The sequence below is a fragment of the Podarcis filfolensis genome (genome assembly GCF_964270895.1).
Source record: "Podarcis filfolensis genome assembly, chromosome: 1".
Lineage (NCBI taxonomy): Eukaryota > Metazoa > Chordata > Lepidosauria > Squamata > Lacertidae > Podarcis > Podarcis filfolensis.
This window is the reverse complement of record NC_139604.1, coordinates 68152691-68177336: the sequence shown is the minus strand read 5'-3', so window position 1 is coordinate 68177336 and position 24646 is coordinate 68152691. Positions and strand designations below refer to the sequence as shown.

At 40.1% G+C, this 24646-nt stretch overlaps 1 protein-coding gene and 1 long non-coding RNA gene across 3 annotated transcripts; one reads left to right on the top strand and one right to left on the bottom strand.

Annotated features, from left to right (window-relative positions):
• The first annotated feature begins 1413 nt into the window (after nucleotides 1–1413).
• On the top strand, nucleotides 1414–17477 carry TMEM41B (transmembrane protein 41B). The gene is made up of 7 exons (XM_083599796.1): nucleotides 1414–1891; nucleotides 6850–6967; nucleotides 8792–8920; nucleotides 11227–11320; nucleotides 13349–13453; nucleotides 14701–14839; nucleotides 16145–17477. Exons 1-7 carry the CDS (start codon nucleotides 1441–1443, stop codon nucleotides 16312–16314), a joined length of 1206 nt encoding a protein of 401 aa, XP_083455922.1. The 5' UTR covers nucleotides 1414–1440; the 3' UTR covers nucleotides 16315–17477.
• LOC310756505 lies at nucleotides 17031–24493 on the bottom strand. 2 transcript variants are annotated; one of them, XR_014544911.1, is made up of 4 exons: nucleotides 24446–24493; nucleotides 22839–23026; nucleotides 20931–21124; nucleotides 17031–19412 (listed from the first exon to the last, which is right to left on the bottom strand). It is a non-coding gene; the product is annotated as an uncharacterized lncRNA (long non-coding RNA). The 2 variants fall into 2 exon arrangements; XR_014544912.1 differs by lacking the exon at nucleotides 22839–23026.
• Nucleotides 24494–24646: the final 153 nt, after the last annotated feature.

Here is a 24646-nt window from a genome sequence, read left to right as displayed (position 1 = left end):
AAAACTGCTAAGCTTTTTAAAAGAAAACCCAAAGTTGTTGAGTTTTTTTTTTTTTTTACAAAAACACCATGGCCCTAATGCCACATCATTAACCAAGTTGTGTACATCCTGTCGTGGTTTTCTCAGTACAGGAACTTCCTTCAGTTTTGTATCAAAATGAATTTGAAGTAAATGTCATGGTGGTATATAATTAGGGTTTCTGCTTGGCTGGTTTTAAACTGGCTATTTAAAGTAGCTAGTTTTACTGGATAGTCTTTTTGACAAGGGGAAGGTAGGTTGTACGCCATTCACTGTTCTGTATATATTGGGAGGAAGTGATATCCCTTTGAGGAAATATTGGGGGAAAGAGGCACACAAAGAAGCACAAATCTACAAAGTTCAACAAATAAGTTTTACTAGCATGTTTGATTTAAGTACTACCATCCAAGCTCATAATACAACATTTTGCATTCCTGCTTGTGAAGAAATCCCATACATTTCCATCAAGTTGCAGCCTGCAGCCCATTGAACTTTGTGGCTTATTTTCAGAAAAGTATGCAGATAAAAAACCTGCTCCTCTTTTGTCCTGGAGCCAATTGTACACCACTATCACTCTATGCATATTGCATAAGAACATGGGAAGCTAGCTTGTACTGAGCCTGACCTTTTAGTCCACCTAGCAGTATTTTCGACCCTGACTTGGCGGTGGCTTTCCAGGATTTCATGCAGTGATCTTTCTCAGCCCGATCTAGAGATGAACCTGAGACTGTGTACATGCAAAGCACATGCTGTACTCCTGAGCTACGGCCCTTACTTGGAAGGAAGTGCCACAGTGTGAGATTGGACTTACTCCCAGCCAAGAAAAGATAAAACCCTGGGTTTTATAAGAAGAGCCCTGCCGGATTAGACCAAAGGCCTATAGCGCAGCATCCTGTTTTCTGCAGCAGCCAACCAGATGCGTATGAGAGGCTCATGAGCAGACAGCCATCATAACTAGCAGCCACTTAGTGAAATGTCCCACAGCGCTTCTACTCGGTGGAACCAGTGCTGGATTTATGTATAAACTAAACAAGCTATAGCTTAGGGCCCCACTCTCTTTTTTGGGGGGGGGCACACAAAAAATTAAAGAAAAAAAACACGTGGATGTACATTTCCAAAATATAAGGAAAAAAACCAAATAAAATAAAACCTACATACAGCAACAGTCTTTTGTGTTGTATATGGACCTATAGCATATATTCCACACAAAAACATCAACAATTTGTTGCTGACAAAGGACAACTGGACATATAAAGGGCCCCATTACCTCCAGTAGTTTAGGGCCTCATCAAACCTAAACCCGGTCCTGGGTGGAACCCATGGGCGCAGCTGCCCTTCTCCCCGCCCCCCACCCCCAAATCCATAAAAATCCATAGCAAACTGAGGTTCTGCCCCCCCCCAACAAAAATCCTGCCTACGCCCATGGTGGAACCACTGCGTTCCTTCCGAATCGGCGTCTTTTGGAGAAAGAAACCGACTTCCACGGTATTTACTAGAAAACGTGGGCAGCCCTTCCAGGAACCCAAGAGCAAAGGTCATGGCATAAGGGCGGCGAGGGAACCTCTGCGGGCGGGGCGGAATCACAGAGTGCGCGCCTGCGGCCTACGGAGCCGGCGAGCGGGCGGCGTCGGCGCTGATGGGAGGGCTGCGGCCGATCCCGCCTCCTCTCGCGGTTCTTGGCGCCGGCGGAGGCTGAGCCGGGCCTGTGTGTTGCCGGCCGGCGAAGGGGCTGGTGGCGTCGCCGAAGGGGGTACCATGGCGCAGCCAGGCACGAGCCAGCGAGGGTCCGGGAGGACGTCGGAGAAGGAAGAGGCGGCAGCGGCAGCGAAGGAGGCGGAGGCTGCCTTGGAAAGGCAACAGGAGCTGCTTGCAGGTGGGAAGCAGAAGCGGCAGGAGGAGAACGCGTGAGAGATTCATGGATGGATGGGTGGGTGGATGGGGGGGACGCTGGAACCAAGCCAGCGGTGTGCCTGGAGGTGTTCCGGGGTCACTGGAGAATGAAGGATAGGAGACGCGGGAAGGGAGAGGAGGAGGAAGAGGAAGGAGGAGGGTGACTCAGAGGGAAAATGCACATGCTCCGAAGCAGCGTTTAATGCCCCAAAACAAGAAGTGCCGGGGTTCAAATTCGCCTAGATCCCGAACTGAACAGTCTTCCCACATAATCCGTGGCTGGCCGGTTCTCGGTTTTCTTGGGCACTCTGCAGATGCTCAAAGGGACGCATTTATTAAGCCTTTTAAGTCGAGACCTTTTGAAAACAAGTTCTGGGGGGCCCGAGGCCTGTCAGGAGCCCTACTGTGCTCTTATGGGTGTGGAGGCCCATATGGCGTGATGTGGGGCAGTTCTTCCACGTTGGACCTCAAAGCAGATAATTCAGGTTCAAGACTCATTAGTCATAAATCTCTGAAGGTGATGTTGGGCAATTGGGATATTGTGGGTGGCCTGTGGCATTCAGCAGTAAAGTTGTGTTCATTCCTATTGGACAAGTTGCTGTTAGCTTGCTTTATGTATTTATTTACTCATGGAACCCAAGGTTCCCAAGCAGTCACCCCTCTGGACACTGACCAGATCAAGACCAGTTTGCACTGTGGTGGCTTCGGAGTTTGAATCGTAGCCATTGGTCTTCTGAGAACAGATTTCCTATAACAAGAAGTGCTTTAAATATGATAAATACTAATGATGAGCATTATGCATGAAGGAAACCAGTTGTTAGGGGCCTAGGAAAGTGGTGTGGAGTAAGGAATGTAGTTCAGGAGTTGACTACTAAAATGCATTAACTTTCAGCTGTTGTATTCAGAGTGTAATATTTACAGGGGGACTTCTGTGCATAGTTCCAGCTGTGAGGTTATGACAGGTTCCATTGATTCTTAAGGTCTTAGAGACAATAGTGAATAACTTCTCCCAAGTCTTTCCAAACCTTCATGTGAATAAAATTGGCACAGTAGTTGTGACTGAATTAGAAAGGGATGTCTTCAATGTCATATGTGATGCCTGCCAGATGGTTATCAGTGATGGGGTATGTCTAGCCTCTTCAGCAAAGTTTTCTTGGGAATATACTGTATGTTGAATGCGTATCCCAAATCTGAGGTGTCTTTCACTAAACACTTGCAATCTCTGTAGACTTATTTGGAAGGATGTCCAATTGTTCTTGGTGGGATTAAGTTGCTTCCTCTAGGCTGTATGAAAGACTGTCTTCTGGGAGATTTGCGACCTTCCACAAGCATACATTTCCCACCTGGAATAGATAGCTGATAGTTGAAAATAAAGTAGGATTATATGTTGTGTTTTGTGGGAGTAGGCTTGGGAAGAGAAGTTGTTTTATTAGAATAACCTTGTGATGACCTAGTGTGTCATTACTGGTTCTGAGTGGAAATTCATTTTACTGATACAGGGTAAAGTTGAACTGCGGGAAGGCAGAGCAAACTGCTCACAAGTGAGAAAATGTTTCTCTCCAAAAACATTTTTCTCCCAGCGTATTAGTGAAGCATGTTTGTGTGTGTGAAATGTTCTCTTTGCCATATTTGCCATAACTTGCATGTCTTCGGATAGACAGATCTCATAACAACTTTCTCATGCTTTTCTGACAGGTTACATTTTAGATGGGAACACTGCTGTTGATTGCATTAGTTTTAAGACGTAAGATACTGTTCATGTAGGGCTGCTCAGAACGGACTGAGTCTATTCCTAGCCTCCCAAGTTTCTTACTTGCCTGCTTTTTTTTATTAAGAGAGGTCCTACTTATTGTACGCTAGAAACACAACAGCCTGACAGTGGAAAAACTTGAGTTGTCTGTTTCTTCTTCGCCAGTCCACTGTATTTCTGTGGTGGCTGCAGAGGAAGTGAAGCCCCTTTCTTTTAGCCAGAATGGGTGCTATGCAGGCTGGCAAAAGAGAAAAAAGTACTCTGGTTCTCTTTGCTAGTCCACTCACCCATCTGTGTTGAGTTCCTGGTTGGCAGTAGAAACCAGGTGAGTGGTTAAATACAAAACTGGGGTAACTACATTTATTTGAGGGGCTGAAGGAAACCATACGGCTGTATTCAACTAACTTGGTTTGCTAGTGGAAGCCGGTGCAACTATTCCCACTAGTGCAACACGGCTTATCCCATGTCCAACGTCTGCACCCTCCCCAGATGGTGTTCCAGAGGGTTGAAGGATCCCCCAGAACAGTACATGGAATATCATTCTCTCAGGAAAGCAGAAATGATACATTAAATTCATAGGTTGGATACAGACCATTTTAGTACTTTTTTGCATGTATAGCCTGCCTTTCTTGTGTCTTGGAACCCAAGGCAGCGCATGTGTGGTTTTGAGAGGATTACCATCCACGGACTGACCAGACCCACATGTACTTAGGTTCCCTAAGATGATGGTCTTGTGGCACTTCAAATTTTACCCTGGGTTACCAGTCCTGCCTTTTGCCTTTTAAAATTGGGAACCCTAGTAGCTTGGTACAGGTAAGGACATTTTGACATTTACAGCCTGAAGGAGCAGAGTATGCCTGAAAGAGCAGAGTGTTTAAACATGTAATTGGTCTAAGCTGGCATGGCGACATTGTTGTAGCCACATTATATTAGATGCTTTGGAAATCATTGTTTTTTCAGAACTTGACATAGTTATTCAGAGTTGCTGCACTTCAAATTTTAAAGCCTATTCTATAAATTTGCTATGTTATCCGGTTTAGATATAAGTGGGTAAGGAATAGAGGAAGTACAGTAAATGCTACTTTATGATTACGTGTTCTTACTCTGACTCTTAGCTGGTTGTGGCAAACTCCTGTAAGTGAAATTACTTGTGTCAAAGACATTTAAAAAGTTGGCTTTGTCACAAGGACTTTAAAATTAAGGTATACAGTACATTCTAGTTTTAACATAATTCCTTTGGTTCAGTGGGCTTATCACAACAGTGCATCAAAATAATGTTCAGTATCACTTTTATATTGAACCGTTTCTCATGTTGGAATAGTAATTGAAGTGCCTTTGCCAAATTGAAGTTGTAATTACAGATATCTACTGTACTTGAGATGATTGAGTGCAGTTAAATGTTAACTCTCAGTTCTTTGCATATAATGTCACTTGAGTGGTCCTAATGATTTTTTTTTAAATTTATTTGCAATAGAATTTGTTCCAAATTGAATCATGATATACTCCCTGTGCAAAAAGCACTCTAATCAAAGTAAAATTTAAAAGTGTAATGCATTGGAAACTTGTAAGCTTTGTTTAGCCTCCAATGCAATAGCAGTTGTTAGAAATTGGCATGTAATGTGGAAATTGAACTTTTAAAATGAGCATAATTTCAAGAGCTTAAAAAAAATGTAATGGCAGAAAAAAAATCAGGTAAAAACGGTTATCAGCTTATCTTCTCAAAACCCTTGTCGAGTTTGGCATTTTAAATTTTCATATGTCTTTGTGGGTTGTGTGCATATTTCAGACCTAACATGAATGCACATTCATACAATTACCTGTAGGCATAGCTGCCTACAGCACAGATACAATTCCATGATTTGTGATGTTTGCTTGCTGGAATAGTGTGACACGCAGAGTGTACATTTTGCTGCTGTAAGAAATGTGAAATTCAATTGCTACTAAACAATTATTTTTCTTTCTGCTGACAGTAATGATTTTATACAGATTCTTCCTCGGAGGCACTGATTTTAAGAGGACTAATGAAACTTCAGGTGTAGCTGTGCAGATGGTGTGCCTTCTGTTAGACATATGAGGCTTTATGAAAGCATGCTACACAAGTGTAGTAACTTCAAGGCAAATTGCTAAATTCAGAACACTTGTTATGCCACGTCATATGATTTTCATACTTATGTGGCAGTTTCATCATCTCTGTACTCTTCCTGCCAGCTCATAACCATGTAACATCACAAGAGGGAATATTCAGTACACATTGCATAATCATGGCACCACCAATTGTAATAAACACTCTGGAATTATTATTATTCTTGACAGATAAGCAGGGTGGATGATCTAGCCAGTTTACTATGTAGTAGCAGTCTCACACAGTTGCCTGCCTGAGTGAAATACCGTAGTTGTTTCAGGCAAGTTGGTCATGGGCATGTTTCCTTTATCCATCAATAGAAGCAAATTTAAGAAGAGATGAACTTATTGCTTGATTATCCTCACTAAAGTAAGCTAGGGAAGTAGACTTGAGTGAGCTCTAGTTACCTTGTCAAACTCCATTTCTTTTACAGGATTCTTGCCCACAGTAGATATGATGGTCATCTGAACTGAATTCGCCCATTCCCGTCCATTTTAGTTCACTGATGCCCAGGATGTCAATATTTATTCTTGCCATCTCATTTTTGACCACATCTAAGGTTCATGGTTCTTACATTCCAGGTTCCTGTGCAATGTTTTTCTTTACATCATTGGACTTTCCTTTCGCTTCCAGGCATATCCACAACTGAGTGACCTTTTGGCTTTGGCTCAGCCGCTTCATCACCTCTGAATCTACTTGTACTTGTCCTCCGCTCTTCCTCAGTAGCATGTTGGGCGCCTTCCGACCTGAGGGGCTCATCTTCCAGCGTCATAACTTTTATATGCCTGTTGTCTTTGTCCATGGAGTTTTCTTGGCAGGGATACTGGAGTGGCTTGCCAGTTCCTGCTCCAGGTGGATCACGTTTGGTCAAAACTCTCCACCATGACCTGTCCATCTTGGGTGGCCCTGCATGGCATAGCTCATAGCTTCTCTGAGTTATTCAAGCCCCTTCGCCACGGCAAGGCAGTGATCCATGAAGGGGTGAAGTCTAAATGCCCTTCCTCAATTCAACCCCTCAAATATGATTTGTAAGAACTCATGAATTAATTATATTTTTGTTCCATTTCAGGAAAGGCCCATAAAGAAGGTGGATCTGCACGAATGTCCCTTCTCATATTATTGTCCATCTTCTTAATAGCTGCATCTGTTATGTTTCTGGTATATAAAAACTTTCCACAGCTGAGTGAGTAAGTATGACAAAGAATTTGCTTTGTTTCCAGCAAATGTACCTAAAGAACCTTACAAACTTATAGAACTCAGAAGTGAAGGACACAGTTCATTGAGTTTTCAGAAAGGAACCATGTGTATAAATGTCTAGTTTTGATATCAGAATTTACCAGTAAGCCACAAGGTACGCTACCTGGCTCATTCCTGTCAGAAATTTGACACAACCATTTAAAGATTACTGACAAAGATTTTTTGTTCAGACAATACATTATGGAAGCTTGTTGTACTACTATACCAAAACACTTCATATTGCTGGTTAACCCCAACCTTAGTTTTAATATGTCACAGTGTGCAAATTTCCCAGGTGGATAGTTGTATATTCTGGGATTAGAAGTTAAACTAACCACCTGTTAATGTCTGGCAGACCTGAGCTGTCCAATTCAAAATTATGTCATCAGACAAAACTTGGACAAATGCTCATTTCACTACACATTCACACTACAAAAAGCTGTTACGATACTGGGTTCAAAGTAGTTTTTAACTATTGGAGCTCCCCTCTCCAAAAAACCAAACAAACTCTGGAATTGTAGATTTCTGGTTATGCTTAGCACTGCTGTTTCAAGGATTTGTGATAGTTAGCTGTTACTGTTTAACTGACGTTGAAGCAGTGTTAAAAACTCAGATATATAAGCTAAGTGCTAAATGGCACCTTAAACCTAGGTTACGGTTGCCGCAATGGAATATCTGTTTGCTAGGGGTTTGCCAGATTGTCCTTGGGGTCACTTTCAATGCTATAATCCTATGATTCTATGATATCAACTACATTGCTTGACTGTAGCTTGCTCTTACAACAATTCACTTGTCCCAGTATGCAAGAAGGAGAAACACACACAGTGGAAATGAAAATGGTATTAACAATGGACTAAGCCAGAGGTTTTTAAATTGTGGTCTGTGATGATGGAGGACTAAGATGACCAGCAATGGCTCCATGATTCACAGGGCAATGCAGAAGCACAAGATGCATGTCTTTTGCTGTGCACAAGTCAGCAGACTCGGTGCAGATAGCAATCACCAACCTGTCACCCAGAAATCTCCACGTAGTCACAACTGGAGCAGCTCCAGTAGCAAAACACACCTGGCACCTGGGGAATTCCAAACACTGTGTGGAAGTGGCTTACATTTGTAGTGTAGATGTGGCCATAGAGCTTCTTTGTATGTTCTGCTAAGAATCACCCAAGTGTTTTCCAAAAAATAATATCTACAGGTATTTGAAAGGAATTACTTGCTTCCAAAGATGCAGAGATTTGGGGTATTCTCTGTAGATGTGTTATCTATTGAAGCCCTTCTCTATCTCTGAAGGAATGTTTTGTCCAGTTTGAAAGTGAAGTGGATAAAAAGTCTAAACACCACAAACAATTACTCTTCTCTCCTAAAGCAATGAACATGTGTTCCATCTGCTTGTATTAAAAGTTATTAAGTTGTGCCTGGATATTATGTTGAATACGATGTGTGGCCTTGCTTTGAACATTGACTTTGATTAATAATTGCTGGAACGGAGGCAAAGGTTTTGATAATATCAAACTGTCTAGTAATTTCTGAACAACTGATGTTTTGATGTAGTACCTTTGATACCTCAACAGGTTACAGAATAACATCAAGTAGTAGTTAAAGCTGGCTGTATGTATTACAAAATCCAATAAGTCAAACAGTGTAATTAGTATTTTACATGAAATCTTAAGAGTGCATGATACATTATGTCACAGTGCCATTAGTATCCCTGCTCTTTGGAGCAAGCATCTGTAGTTTATGCTGGTAACTTCACCTGATTTCTTTTTCCCCTACAGAGAGGAGAGAGAATGTATAAAGGTTCCCAGAGACATGGATGATGCTAAAGCCTTAGGAAAAGTTCTCTCTAAATACAAGGACAACTTCTATGTACAAGTCTTAGTGGCCTATTTTGCTACTTACGTTTTGTATCCTTATTTGAAAAATACACATAGCTGTGGCTTTCTGGAATATGACGTGAAATAGTTTCTAGGCTTTTTCTGTGTGGTGGTGATGGACCCTTTTGATTATTTGGATTGGGTCAGAAGATAAGTGAATAGATGGGAGTTCATAGAAGAAAAGGTACCCATCCCCTGTACCTCCATGGGGGGGGGGGGCTTTTGAACAACGTGGAATGGAATGTGGGGAACAACTTTAAGAGCCATTAAGAATCTGTGTGACCGTACTTGGCATCTTTCAATATGGAACTGCTGGTAGTTAACAGTGTGGGGTTTTCATTGGTTTGTATAAGAAGGCCCTTTCCCCACTTCAGCATTGAACATGTTTATTTCAGAATTTTGACATGTAAGATTGCACCAGAAAGATAGAAAAAAAGAAAAACGGAGTACATTGTATTATTGGGGGATTAAATTCAAGAAGCCAAGGCTGCATTCCTAAATATACAGTACTTACTAAAGAATATGCTTCATTGTAGGCAATGGAAGCTACATCTAAGTGAACATAGGTTTCCTTTGCAAATGACTTGGTTTTGAAACACTCCTGTGAGTTAAATCATTTAATCCTAGAGGATAATGAAAGCAGAGAGAATGCCACTGCCTTTGGAATCTGAGCAGGGATTATCCTGCATTACCCTGGCTTGATTTATTCCATGAAAGGGGAACCTGTGGTCTTCCAGATGTTAGACCACAACTTGTGATGTTCCTAACCATTAGCCATGCTGGCTGGATGAGTGAGTCCAGCAACTTCCCGAAGGCCACAGATTCTCTAAGCCTGCTTTTTTTCATTTCAAGTGGGAGAGATTTATCAATTTTAACAGAACATTAAGTGTAGTAATCAATAATTGAAGGAACTTTTGAAAGTGATTTTAAGAAGCAACCTAACTTGGTTTAATCCTGTATTTTTAAGATGTGAAAACTGCATAAGAAGTCAAAGGGGTTAAGAGCATTTAGGAAGACTTGACTTATTTGCATAAAGGAATATTTTTGTGCTGTGAAGTTGTTAAAAAAAATTCTTAACACATAGGCAACCTGTTAAAACAAGCAGCTTTATTTTTATTAGTGGTTATTCACCCTGTGGGGATAGAATATGCTAATTTGCTATTGCTAGGTTGTTAACAACACTTGGATAGAAATGAGTCTTTGATTCACTTAGCTATTTAAAAGTTGTTTGAGGCATGCTCCGTTAGTGCTATGTAAACAACTTTTAGCAGCTGTAAACAAGGCTATTTAATGGTACCATTGAATAGCACTTCATAGTACAAATTATGTTTTGTAAGAGTTTGGTTCACAGAACATACGGTAAGTAGCCTACACAGAGGTAAAGCTGAGATTCATTTATTATATGCCTGCCCTGGGACCCAATAAAGGTTAGAAATACCACAGATTTTTTAAAAAAAAAACCCAATGTGAACCTTTATTGGTGTCTAAATTAGTAGAACAGCATAGTCTGTGAACCACCATGACACCTCCAGGTATAAGGCAGTATATAAATTCAGTAAATAATAATAGTATGTTCTGTACATTGCTGAATGAATGTTTCAGATTTATGACTGAGCGCCAGGTACCAGCCCAAGTCCTGCTAATACATTGGGGCTTCCCCCTCTCTTCCCCCTGTGGACCCCCCCAATTGACTGTGGGGAAGGGAGAGCATGTCAGAGGATCCTGCAGAAACACACACAGGGGAGATTTTTCCATCTGGCAAGCTGAAATGCTTGTGTTGACAAAACAACGATTATAATGTGATGTTGAATTCCTCCCAGAGTACTCAGCATTTATGCTGTGGTGTTTTATAAAACAGTGCCTGCAATGTTTCGCTGCTGCTCCTTGTTGATCAGTGGCAGTCCCAGGTTTACCAGCATGTGTACATTCAACAGGTAGCAAAGCCCAGCTCCCTTATAAGCACACCTGTGTGACAGTTTTTTCCCTTGCAGATGTGGTTGCCATGTATGTTCTAGAACTTTAGATGCGTACCTAAAAATGAAATACAGTATATGAAGAGGCCCAGTGTAGAGAGGTTTTAAGGGTCCACATGCCTAAATAGTATATGCATATTTCAAATATTAAACCATCTTTTAAATTGTTTTCATTGGCAATACTTTTGATATATAAATTATTTAAAATTGTATTGGTTTTAAATTTTTAAGGTTGTAATCCTATGTACCTTGGAGAAAGTTTTATTAAAAACAGTCAGACCTAACTTCTGAGTAAACATGCATTAGTATACTCTGCATGTTCAAAACAGTGAAGTAATGTCCTTAACTAAACCTACCATCCAGTTTGCAAACCTTTGCTATTCCTGGATCAATATTTCTGAGTATACTTTCAGGATTTCTCTACCCTTTCCCCCTAGCTCTATTTCTTGTTTGTTTGGTAAGTATTAATTACAAATACAGAATGCTTTTCTTCAAAATATTTGTTTAAGGTATTTGCTATTTACCGCAGCAGCAGATGATGTGAATAGTACAGGCCTAACCTTTTAATATGTAACAGTTGAAGTAATGAACAGGGGAGTTCTTATTAATTAAATGTTTAGCTATTAAATGTTTAGCTATTACTTTCTTAGGAAGTTCAAAGCTGTTTACAATAAGACAGTAACAAACAAAATAGTAATATAACTGAAAAACAACATAGAAACCGACACAGAAAGAATGTTGAAAGCAACCTAAAAACCTGCTGGCAGAGGTTCGCCTCAGGGCCAAAATACACATTACTTACTCTAAATAGATTTTTCCCATTTAATTGCAAGTGTCTCTTCCCTGGTGTGCTGTGAGACTGCAGCATAAGGAGAAGTTTAATTTAACCTTTCCGTTATGCTGCAGTGGGTGCCAACGGGAACTTTTCCCTTAAGCCTAATTGAGATGCAGGGGGCATCTTGATTGGGGTCATTGGTGGGGAGAGAAGACCCAAACTTCCCTCCCCAGTGGAGCCCACATCTGTAAGGAGAGAAGAATTGTTCTGCTTCTGTACACTATCACTTGTGTATTTATCTTTTTTATTGGGTTTGAAAAGGTGTCATCAGGTTGTATCCAACGTTAGTCATATTTAGAGGAGACCCACTGAAATGAATGGACTCAAGTTAAACACGTACATTAATTTCATTGTGTCTACTCTGAGCAGTTGGGTGCACTGATTAGAAGATAGGGTAAGAATATTTTAAATATAAGTTAAATATTTTAAATATTTAAAATAAGCTGGCTCTGTTAAATCAGTGCCTAATAGCAATAATTGTTTTATGTAAAGTAGGCCTGGCTTTTCCTCCACTGAATTTTAACACTAACAAAGAAATAGAATAGTTAATAGAAATGTAGCATTTACTAGTGAGGACAGTATACTAAATCTTGCTCTCCTGGGGCAGCTGAAATTTGCTTTTGACATAAGGGGTGGTAGTGATGAATCAGCTCTCAGAAATGAGTACTTTCTAATGGACGAAGTTGAATAAGTGATAGCAAAACAATAATTTTACTAGATAGTATTCAACTAAGTTTAGCCTGGAGTAGACCCGATGAAATTACTGAAAGTTACTAAATTAGGTCCATTAATTTCAATGGGTTTACTCTGAGTAAAACAGAAACATTGGGTGGGATTCACATCCTGCCTCTGCAACAGGGCTTACCCCTTAATTCCCATGTTCTCCCAAATCCCTCAAAATTGGATGGGGGGGTCAGTATAGCCCCCAGAACAGTGGGCGGGAGGAGGATTGTTCAGTCTGGCAAGCTAATATGCTTGTGCAGACAGAATGTTTGTAATAGTGCAATGTTCAATTCTGCCCACTTTTTCTCTGGTGGCTATAAAAGTGAGCAACTGGAAACCAATTTAAATGCATTAATTAGGGTGTGATGTACATCCCTTTCCAAGACTTGAAACAACTTCTTCGGAAAAAGGAAGGGCATTATGGTTAGGGTCATTTGCAAAATGCTATGTGAAGGTAATTTGGAAATGGTGGCCTCAGTGCACCATGTTGTGGACAGCTAGTCACTTGTAACAACAGATGGCCCCAGATACAGACACACAAACACCCTTGTATAATAAAAGTCCAATTCAAATCAGTTTAAAAAGAGTTTTCTGTAGTTACTGCTATTTTGAAGCTTCTTGTACTAGAGTTGAAGTGTGTGTTCAGCAGAATCATACAGACAACTCATACATGGTAAGAGAGGTTCTAGACTAGTTTTCTCCCAGATGTGCTAGTTTTCTGCATGAAAGATTTTCTTTTTAACATAAAGGGGAGTACTAACAAAGCAGTCCCCTATAGGTGGTCTGAGGTGATACAGTTCTAACTAAGAGAGAGTAATACTGAATGTATAGATAAATGCTTAACTACATTGATTATTTGAAACCCCATTGCATGTTAATCATGTGAAGGATGAATATATGAGAGTCTCATTTTCCATTCATTTGCAGTGCTCTGGACTTGGGGCCTCTTTCTGTTATATGCTGTCCTATTTAGTTGGAAGACCTGTTGTTTATAGATATTTAACAGAGAAAGCCGTGAAATGGTCACAGCAGGTAAAGTCACTCTGGTGGAACATCTACCCTAAATGCTTACATTTAAGTATAAGAGGATAGGAATTACACAAATACAGTGGTACCTTGTTACTCAAACGGCTTGGCTCCTGAACAAATCGGCTCCCAAACGCCGCAAGCCCAGAAGTAAGTGTTCTGGGTTGTGAACATTTTTTGGAAGCTGAACTTACGACGTGGCTTCCGCTTGAGTGCAGGAAGTTCCTGCAGCTCCTGCAGCCAATTAAAAGCTGCGCCTTGGTTTTCAAACGGTTTTGGGAGTTGAACGGAGTCCTGGAACGGATCAAGTTCAAGAACCAAGGACCACTGTATCCATTTCCCCCCACTCCTGGTCACAACCTGTATTTCATGCTAAACCATAGTTCAGTGTGACAGGAATGAGTCTAGAAGTAAATTTTGGGCTTGCATGCTGTTCGTGCTAAACCATAGCTTGTGTCGTCTGACTTGACAAACACTGGTTAATGTTAATTTCAAGCAAGCCAGCTTGAAACCAGTTGTAGCATATCTCTTCCCACCCCTACTTTCCCCAGAGTAACAGCAAATATGGGGATTTGGCAATCTGTCAACCACAGGTTCCCTTTGTTGACAATGAAATGAGTTGCTAGCGGGCTGATATGTCTGTGCCCTCAAGCCTGGAAACTCTCAGGTGCTTTCTGGGTCGTTTACTTCTTCTTCGTAGTAATAGTAGTAACAACAGTGGTAGTAGTAATAATAATAAATTTTATTGTTTTATTTTTTCTGTACAAACTTTCACACCCCTACCTAGAGAATCCCCTATGTAGAAATTGTTTCTTTATTTTGGGATAGCCCAGTTTAACCCTCAGCCACCTGAGTTCACTATTAGAGGGGTAAAGTTGGACCTACAACAAAGCATTGCAGTATAGGGTATTCCTGTTCCCTGTTCCAGTCAATCAGCCATGGTCCTCCATGATGCTCTATTTTGTTCTCTTTCTTACCCAGTTTGGAGAGGGGTTTTTCATCCAACAGTCAGCATTCCTTGGCCACTCCGTCCTCGTTTGGGTTTTTTTGGGGTTTGCCAACATCCTTAGTTCCTCCCCAAAGATTTTGTTGCTGCTTTCTCCCTCCTGTGTGTGAATGGTTCCATTTTAGCTATGTGAAGACCAGCACTCGCAAGTAAACTTTGGAAATAGAGGGAATGATTATGCAATTAAGATTGCTGCTATATTTCTAAAATAGGATTCTTTTAATTTGGAATTTTTATATCCCAACAGGTTGAACGACACAGAGAGCACCTCATTAACTACATAATATTTTTGAGAATAACTCCTTTCCTTCCTAATTGGTTTATCAATATAACATCTCCTGTAATAAATGTACCATTGAAAGTATTTTTTATTGGTACTTTTCTAGGTAAGAATTCAGATTAATATTAAAGATTTGCTAAATGTGACACTATTTTCCTTTCTGCATGCTTCATTAGTACACAGCCCCATCTCTTGGGCAGTTGTATAAATTTTGATTAAATGTTTTTGCATATTCTTATTTTAGTGCTTTATTTATTTTTAGTTGTTAAGGAATGCGGGCCATAAATTTCACAGCTAAATAAAAATGCGCTGAAATTCTACATATCTATCATAGGATACATTCCATTTTAGAGCCTACTCTGTGGCATGATTGTGGTGAAGAAATCCTACATCACCACCATTGTTTTCTCTGCTCATTGGATCTGTTCAGAATAGTAAAAAGGCTTGTTGCAGTCTGGCCAGCAGGGGGATGGTGACTGCTTTGCAAGAAGCTTTTCAGATAAAGTTGCTAGCATCCACTACAGTGTGGATGCCATGGTTATTTCTGAATCAGTGCCAGTGATCACACAGGGCTCCTGACTGTTCACTTTGTATTGAATACCTTTCAACTTGCGCAACCTGAAGTTGTGAAAAAGTTATCTGGAGAACCAAGACCCATGATAGGCGCTTTGGATCCTTGGCTTCTCTGGCTTATTAAATCTGCAAGGCTTGGTTGGGCTAGTCAGCTGAGTCACAGAAGTAGAGAAGGCAAAGTGCCAGTGACACTTGATTGCTTTAGTTATTGGGGGGTTTATAAGCGGTATTTTATTGTATAGACCATCTTGTACATGTTAGCTAGGGACGCGGGTGGCGCTGTGGGTTAAACCACAGAGCCTAGGACTTGCTGATCAGAAGGTCGGCGGTTCGAATCCCCGCGACGGGGTGAGCTCCCGTTGCTCGGTCGCTGCTCCTGCCCACCTAGCAGTTTGAAAGCACATCAAAGTGCAAGTAGATAAATAGGTACTGCTCCGGTGGGAAGGTAAACGGCGTTTCCGTGCGCTGCTCTGGTTCTCCAGAAGCGGCTTAGTCATGCTGGCCACATGACCCGGAAACTGTACGCTGGCTCCCTCGGCCAATAAAGCGAGATGAGCGCCGCAACCCCAGAGTCGGTCACGACTGGACCTAATGGTCAGGGGTCCCTTTACCTTTTTACATGTTAGTTACAAGCTGGAATATAGATAATACTTTAGTGTGGTAACCTAAATAAAAATGCTTTAAAAATAGAATCATAGAATTGCAAAGTTGGGGGAGAGCAGGTTCTTCCTTCATGACTTCTGAATCATCTATAAGATTTGGTGACATTAAAAACACACACAACTGTTTTGTGTTTAATTTTTTCCCCCTGATCCATTTTTTTGTCTTTTATTTCCAGGTGTTGCGCCACCATCTTTTGTAGCAATTAAAGCTGGAACAACGCTCTACCAGCTTACAACAGCAGGTGAAGCAGTCTCCTGGAACTCTGTTTTCATTCTCATGATTCTAGCTATTCTCTCCATTCTGCCAGCTATTTTTCAGAAGAAACTTAAACAAAAGTTTGAATGAGAACTAGCCTGGATCTTCATGCCCCATATTTCATCTCAGGATCAGCACTATTTCTATGGTCACTTTTCTATCGCATCTTTCACAATTTGAAAGGAGAGAATTATAAGAGATAAAAATGTTTCTGGACTTCTTGCTGAGTTTTATTTATGGGGCACAAAGACAGAATAACTGCTGTCAGAAGAAATTAAGATGAACCATATACTTTTTTTAAAGCATTCTTCATTCTAACTAATCAGTAATATATGTAATATACATATACATATGTATACATATGTATATGTATATGTGTATGTATGCCTTATCTGATTTTGTTTGTGTAGGCTTAACGTGATAAATTCATTCCTGTTCCCCCCTCATCTTTGCACCATCATTCATAATTCTGAAAAAGTAATAGACTGCACAGTTGTTTCTACAGCCCAGTGGGTAATGGATTGTATGGAATCTTTATTAACGAGCTCCTTGTGGGAGAGCAGGAAGAGATATTTTGACCAGTGTTTCAGAAATTCCTGGGTTTCATTTTGCTTCATGCCAACTGTGGAGACACTGAAAAACATTGAGTGACTTTCCTGTCATATGAATGTTTTTGCTGGGGTTGGGGTTGATCAGACTTTTATCTATCATGGCACATGAAAAATGCTAACTTATATATATATATATTTTGCCAGTATTTCATATGTATGGCAGCTGTTTCCAAAATTGCTAATATTTTATTAAACTAATTAATCAGCTGTCAAAAATAATTATTTGCATGCATTTATAAGTGCATGCAAAAATGTGGGAAACACTTTGAGGAATTATCAATTTCAGTTAGTAAGCAGAAACAATCTGTCATTATAGTTAATTAAGTATATAATGTTTGCTAGGTTTTTATTTATGCAGCATGGCCATATAGCATAACCTCTGGTGTAAAGATCCATTGGTGCTCCAAGTGCCCAAACAGTGGTTCTTCAGGCACGGAATCCCTCATTGGTTTTCATGCCCCTGCAGCTGAAACATTTTGTAAGTGCCTCAGTATGAGGAAGCTCCATGCCTACATGCATACTTTCGTTGGGTTAAGGTTATCATGTACAAATTGTACATCTTGTAAATAGACGTGCTAGGAAGATGTGTCCCTGTTTTGATGGAAGGCTAACTGATGATTAAATTTATTTTTGAAATTTTAAGAGCTCTGTTATGGTTTTTACTCCCCACGGTAATGATACCTTTCCTTGAATAATTATTGTTGCTAGGGGTATTTTGTTTCTGTTTCTGGGCTTTATTATATTGTTCCAGTTCAGAATGCCACTCAAGTGTATCCATCTCTAGGCCTGATTACTCTGTGCGGTTATTTTTGTTACGAAACAATTTTAGCCATTTTTCAGTTCTTACAAACAAAGTAGACTACAGTACTTGCCAGCTTCTGCTGTCCTCCTTTGAATCAAGGCTAGTATGCCAAATTTAGTCTGTAGACAGTTAAGTACTACATGCCCGCTAGTCTGAAGAACTACCATATAGTACCTGTTGCATTCCCATACGTTGGCACTCCTTCCCTCTCAAAATGGCATTCTCCTACCTGGTTCACAACTCATCTAAGGTACACAGTGTCCTTTAGTCTGTAATCAAAGGCCCTTTGCAGTTCCCTTGAGCTGTGCAGCTCTTCAGCAGATAAGCATTGACTGAAGAATGTTACAGGTCTCTTCTGTGATTGCTCAAAAGCAGTGGTGAACAGGTAGACATTGGCGGTGTGGGTAGATGATGGCTCCAGTAGTGAAAGATTCTGAGGTCCATAGATGTTTGGCAAGCAATCTGATGTACAAGAGGCAAAATTATGCTGTTTGAAATGCAGAAATTGTTATTCACTAAAACGCTACAATCCATTAAAAGCTAGTTGCAAGCGCCATTGAAAGCAATGGAATGTGTAACTTTTGCTGTAGTGTGCCCTTTTTGAGTTTAAAGCAAGACAAGGGCACACTCTAAAACTCAGCTGGTAAAAGTGGAGATTACTTTACATGGTTGAAATTACCCATAAGTCTGTTTTTGAAGTTGCATGGTGCTTAGTGCTCAAGTGCTTTGGGTTATTAGGAATAAAAACATTCTAATATTTTTCTGCAATCTTGTAAAATAGCTTTCCTCTCATCCTGAAAAGCACCACTTTTCAGAGGAACTTTTGAAATGTAAGAGTATATGTGAATATTGGCAGGTACCAATACCTACTGCAGCCTTGTTCTTTTGTAATATAATATGGATTGAATCATTTTATTACAGTATTATGTGTAAATGCAACTACACAGAAGATACATTAATATACTTCGTCATTTGTGTTCTGCATATGCAGTTTTTGTTGCTTTTTGCCTATTTTTAAAAAAGTGTTGACCTGACCTCATAATAAATGGTATAGTGGCATAACCAAATGTTATCTTACTAGGTATATTTTTATTACTGGTTAGATTTTTTCAGAAGTTGGTTCAGAAATGTCTAAAAGTACACCTGTCACAACAAATGCCACATTATAATGCTGAACCATTTTGACCTTAGTAAAACTGTGGCAGGCGATTCGTGTAGGTGATACTCCTGCTCTGCCGGTTCCAAACTGTGTAGTGTTCTTGTTGCTTTGAGACAACATAAGAGGTAATCTTCGTTCTGTCTTTGCTGTTCAAGAATACAGTACAATGAACTGGTTGAATTAAGTTTTCAGACATCTTTTTGCACTACGTAACAGCCTAGGTTTTACAGAGCTGTATGGTTTTAATTCTATGTAATAAACTGAAAATAGAACAGTTTTGGTTATGAAATTTGCTCCATAAACACAGTAACTTTTTATTTTGCACATTTATCATTGCTGTATTGTCAACATACATGGCTCTTCACAGTGGAGCATAAACAAAAAATTCCATACAATTCTTGTCCACTGAGGTCCTCCGAAGAAGCTCTTCTGTGGCATGGTTGGTAATAGAACGGAAGATCTTGGTTGCATCATCTTGCGCCTTTGGAATCCTGAGATATCTGTTTGGCCTTCTCCCTAACTGTATTCTGCTGCCACCCGGACACCTTCTTCTGGTAAGGCTTTATCTGATCATTGTTTCATTATGATTGGCTCCCTTGTTATTGTTTTTTATTTGCTACTTGGGAAGAGAAAAACAGGAAGGGGAGATGCAAGGGTTACAAGGGATGAATTTAATAAGACACATTGGCTATGTTTGGACAATAAAATTTCAGCTAAATAAGCTAAGATACACACATGATTCAGAAATCTGAATGCAGCTGCAAACAAGCCAGCAAACCACAGTTAACTATTGCTGTTATGTCCAACCTGGTAGTTTATGGCTTCCAGCCATGGCAGAATATGAAGCCATGTTTTAAAGCTGGCTTCTATATCCTGGCTTATTTGGACACTATTACCTGTAGCACTTGATTTGCACATAACAGAAAGCTATGGTTTAACTATGACTTCCTGGCTTCTGTTGCCGCTTGGTGCAAGAGGAAAAGCAACATTTGTATATCTTGTCTTATCCAAATTACATATTACTTCGGTAAGATTTTGTTTCATTATTTGCATTTACTAGGGAACATAACATGCCTCATAGAAACCTAATAAATGGAGACAGTTCTCTGTGGTCTCAATTCTTCCCACATGTGGGTTCAGTTTTCTGTGCAGAGCAACATTCACAATTGCCCAAATATTTGTTTTATTTCTTTAATTTTCATTCCCATTTGTCTCAAGAGAACAGCATGAACAGTAGTAGCACGTGGTATACATCATGCCCTTCTTTCAAACTGATTAAATTCTGATGCAGAAAATTATATGTTGTGTATGGTTGAGAGATTTATATCCATGCAGAAAGCAGCTTTCCCAAAGATGAAGTTCCATCTGCTTAGTTAAATGTATGTGACCTAATTCTTCAAATGCAGAGTACTACGCTCACTGGAAGTCTTGTGAAAATGCTTTTTAAAAAATCAGCGTTGTTTTTCAACAAAGTATAACAAATCAAGATGGCGACAACACCATAAAACAGCCAAACAGACATAAGAAGAGCCTGATTAATCAGGCCAGTGGGACATCTATTCCTGAATCCTGTTGTCACAGGGGCCAGCCAGATGCCTGTGGGAAGCACACAAGCAGGAGCTGAGCACAACTCCCCTTCCGCAGTTTCCAACAACTGGTTTGTATGGGCTCAAGTGTAACTCATAGAGTATCCCTCAGCCCCCATCAAAGGTGTCTCTAAACACCCAGGTCTACTTGGAACCTAAATGGCACATTGTGTTGAGCCTCGGCAGGCTTCCTAAGGGAGGGCATTCCATAAAGTCAACACCTTCCTGTTCCTAGTAGAATTTGTCTTGTAGAATTGTAGAATTAATGTAATACAATGTAAATGCTAATTGTACTTCAGGCAACAGGCATGCAGAGTGTCAGATGTTTATTAAAGTGCTAAGGGAGAATCATGGGGGGGGGGGGAGAGAGCAGGCTTAAAATACCTTTAAAGCCTTAAACAGCATGCAATCTGAGTAAGAATCAACATATTCTGTTGGGTCTGAAAATCAATAGTTAAACACTACAGATAAAATCTGACTACAGGCTAGACATGAAAAAACTTCAGTTAAACTGGTTACTGTGAGTAGTTTAAGAAAACTGTACTTGCCTTTATATGTTTCTACTTGGAACAGATAAAGCAATCTTTTTTTGAAATGAAAACAATGTGCAGTCTCATCGGCTGTATGTATGTGGTAATGTGTGTCTTTTTTATTGGGTTTCCTAGTCACCTCACATTCAACGTAATAGCCTTTAAATCAGCCATCTTTTCATATCTATATAGGAAACTTGAAGACATTCATCCTGCTCAGCCAAATGTACAATTCTTAGTTTTACTGCCTCAGTCTTAATGTGCATTTCCATACTGTTAACAAAACTAATTAAAAAGATGAAGAGAAAACATAAGAAGGACTAGAGAAAACTAAGGGGAAAGGGGGGGGAAGAAAAATTTTAGTAGTGAGAAATTTTAAAAATAACAAAAAGAATAGAGATAAACATAAACTGGACCACTGAGCACCTTGCATGATCCGAACTTTCTGCTGGTATAATGGATACCTTCATGCCTCTTATGGTGAGGAGGAACCAGTGAAGCTTCACTAAACATGCCTTCACTAAACTTGATGCAGAAGAGTGTAACAATGATAGCATCATGAATAACAATTTCAACAATAGTACTAATATTTTTTTGGGGGGGGGTGTAAAAATTTTAATACAAAAATAACCTAAATTATCTTCCTTTGCCACCTATTAATATTTGGGTTCACTTTGAAATTGCTTAAATATTAGCTGTTTTGAAAGGGCAGCAGTGAGGGAATGCAATAAATAATTGACAAGCAACATATTATAGAACAAAAAAAAGGGAAGAAGAAAAAGAGGAAAAAATGGGTGTAAATAACAACACATGATATAGATATAGTCTAGTATAGAGGCAATTGATCTAATCAAATGATTTAAATATATATGAGCCAGGAGGGTGGGAATCAAGATAATAATCAGTAGGGTCCTTTCCAACTCTACCAATTCTAGATTCCACGATTCTATGAAAGAATGGAGGGGTAGAAACGGGAGAAGGCGCAAGCTTGAAGGAACGATAAAAAATGGAGATGGAGGGAGTTGCTATGTTTATGGGAAATGCTGTGCTATTCAATCAAATAAGAGCTGCCTCGAACACCACATTGTAGAACAATATTCATATTTAACCCTTAATGGTGGTCTGTGATTGAGAACACACACACATGTGTGTGTGTGTGTGTGTTAAGTTAGGCAAGACCACTAAGTGCTGAGATACTTTTTGTGGGTATCTGGTTTTTAAATTTGTGGGGGGGGGGTGTTCATTTTCTTGCCCCCTCCCCATTATTAATAAAACTATCAACACAACAATGGACTTACCTAATGGATTAGTATACTAGCTGGGGGGTGGGGGACAACTGATTTAACTGTACAAAAGGCGCTTGGGCACCAGAGGCATACCTAGGCTCCCTTATGCTGTGCTGGTGCCAACCCTTTTCCTTGCGCCTTGGTAAAGGGCTGTATTGACAACCCCAGCCCCATCCTTGCACCCTTGGCAATCACCATTTTTTCCACCTTTCTTTGCAATTTTTGCACTCCCTCCTGGGCCTGCGCTTCAGTTTAGGCCACTCCTAGGTACGCCCCTGTTGGGCACTCAGACTGAAATATTACTTTTATACCCCTTTGAAAAGCAGACCCCCATGTTATATCTCAGAATATTTTTGAAACTTCTGTCAGCTTCAGAGGCTAGAGTTAAATAAATCCATGTTCAAAGTTCCCCTGCCTGTATGGAGCTAGATGTGTGGTTCTTTGGATCCAGGCTAAATAAATTGAACTAAGAGTATCCTCCTAATTTCCTCAGTTTTTTTTTATTGCATGTGAGCTTTTGTATGGAATATCTCGATCTGTATTAAACACTCAGAAGGGTGATTGAAAACTCACCCCTCTTCACTCTTTTCTCCACAATACAAATATTACAAAACTTTTCGTAACACTATTGCATGTGTACCTGCATGTTGAGTCAAATACATTTTGTACTTTTTTTTATGTGTGAGAAGTCTCAGGTAACCTTCAGAATGCAAATCAATGCAGTGACTGCAGAGAGTATGAAGCAATAGAATTGGCTGGGAAAGGAATGACCCAGGAGAATTTTCTTGTTCTTGTGTGTAGCATTTAGGTGTAAAATGGCATCTGTTCCTATTTGAAATAACAAACATTAGAACGGTAGAGAAAAACCTGAATAACAATTGTCGTGTAGAGCAAAGGCTTGAAACAATCTGCCATTCTATGACTTGTGTTATTATAGTGAAGTACTGTGAGCATTTGCTACAATAGATTTTTGACATACACATACAACACAGGATGAATATCCCAAAGTGTAGCTAATTGTGTTGTACTAATAAAGTTCTGATTTTCTACTTGTTGGGAGTTGGATGATATCCAGCTACTGAGGCTTCTACTTAGCCCTTGGTATTTACAGCTTTTGAAGAAAGTTACATGTGAAATACTTAATAGTTAATAGAAATACTTAATAGTTAAGGTAGCCAAATTTAAAATTCTGAAACTTTCAGTTTAAGAGCTGGGATGAGTTGTTGAGAGGATTTGCAGCAATAAAGGCTTCTGCCTCACTGCTACCAGTCCCTTAATTTACTCATCTCTCCTGTCCGCTAGAGCAAGAAAAACTCTAACCCTTGGGCTGACAAAAAGGCCTGTTTGAGTTGCAGAGCAGAAGTCTGAATCTCTGCGTTAGCATCCAGCAACATTAGCCCTTGTCCCTTTTTCATGTTTGCTGCATTTGATTCTACTCCTCTGGTAATTACCATGGTAACTCTTTGCATCTGTTTCAGTTGACTGCTGCCAGGAGCCTCATGTACCATCTCTTTAATACTGGCCCTATGGGATACTTGGAACAAGTGCAGAATGTTCCTGCAGCAATTCAGCCAGTTTTAACACTGTTGAAAAAAGCGTGAAGTATATAGCAGCAGGGGAATTTTAGAGTGGAGTAAGCTGGAAGCATAGTGCTCATGTGAATGCAGACTTCAGTATAGGGCTATGCATAGAACTTTGTGCCTGCCATTCTCAAACCCTGATTAGTTCCAAATGAGTTCTACATTTTAACGGCTTTTGGAGGGTCTGTTTGGAAAGCAAAATTAATTTTCAATCAGTTAATGGTAAACAGCTTCTTATGCTTCTGTTTAATTCTTTGCAGAAAACTGCTTTTTGGAGGCAGGGAGGGGGAAATGTTGTCCACAGTATCTGCCACACTAGGTGGTATTACCCTCCACCTGCATGCTTTGACCCCAAGCAACAAGCCTAGCTGATCTACTGCCCACAGCTGCCCCATGGACCTGGTCTTCCTCCTATTACTATTGGCAGATTGTACAACTCTTTTGGGGGCAGTTTCCTAACACTACCTAAATGTAGCTATGTTAAAATTAGGGTAAGAATCATGTTTCAAATTAGATAACAATCATATTTCTGTCTTCGCACGGTGATCTCTCCGCGAAAAAACAATTTGGGAACAATCCCTGCTGTGGGCCAAGGAGGAGGAGGACAGTAATAATAAGAATGCAAAACCTTTGGAACAATCAAGAAAAATGTGATAATAACTATAACCTCCTTTTCTGCCATGTGGCCAAACAACATGGGCACAAATCCAGGAGAATTTGTTAATAATGATGGTGCTTCTATACTGGGCTCCCTCTCCTTCCAGATATACGGTACAAAGGAAGCAGGGTTTAAAAGTGAAGAAGGGGCGATGAGGGCAACAACTCAAAAGGGGAGGGAGAAGCAGAGAGGCGGAAATGTCCGTTGAGA

Excerpts from the sequence above, each read along its gene's own strand:
- TMEM41B (XM_083599796.1), top strand. The coding sequence starts at position 1,441 with ATGGTGGAACCACTGCGTTCCTTCCGAATCGGCGTCTTTTGGAGAAAG. Across the intron at positions 6,968-8,791 it reads AACTTTCCACAGCTGAGTGA|AGAGGAGAGAGAATGTATAA; the intron begins GTAAGTATGACA and ends TTTCCCCTACAG. Across the intron at positions 13,454-14,700 it reads CCGTGAAATGGTCACAGCAG|GTTGAACGACACAGAGAGCA; the intron begins GTAAAGTCACTC and ends ATATCCCAACAG.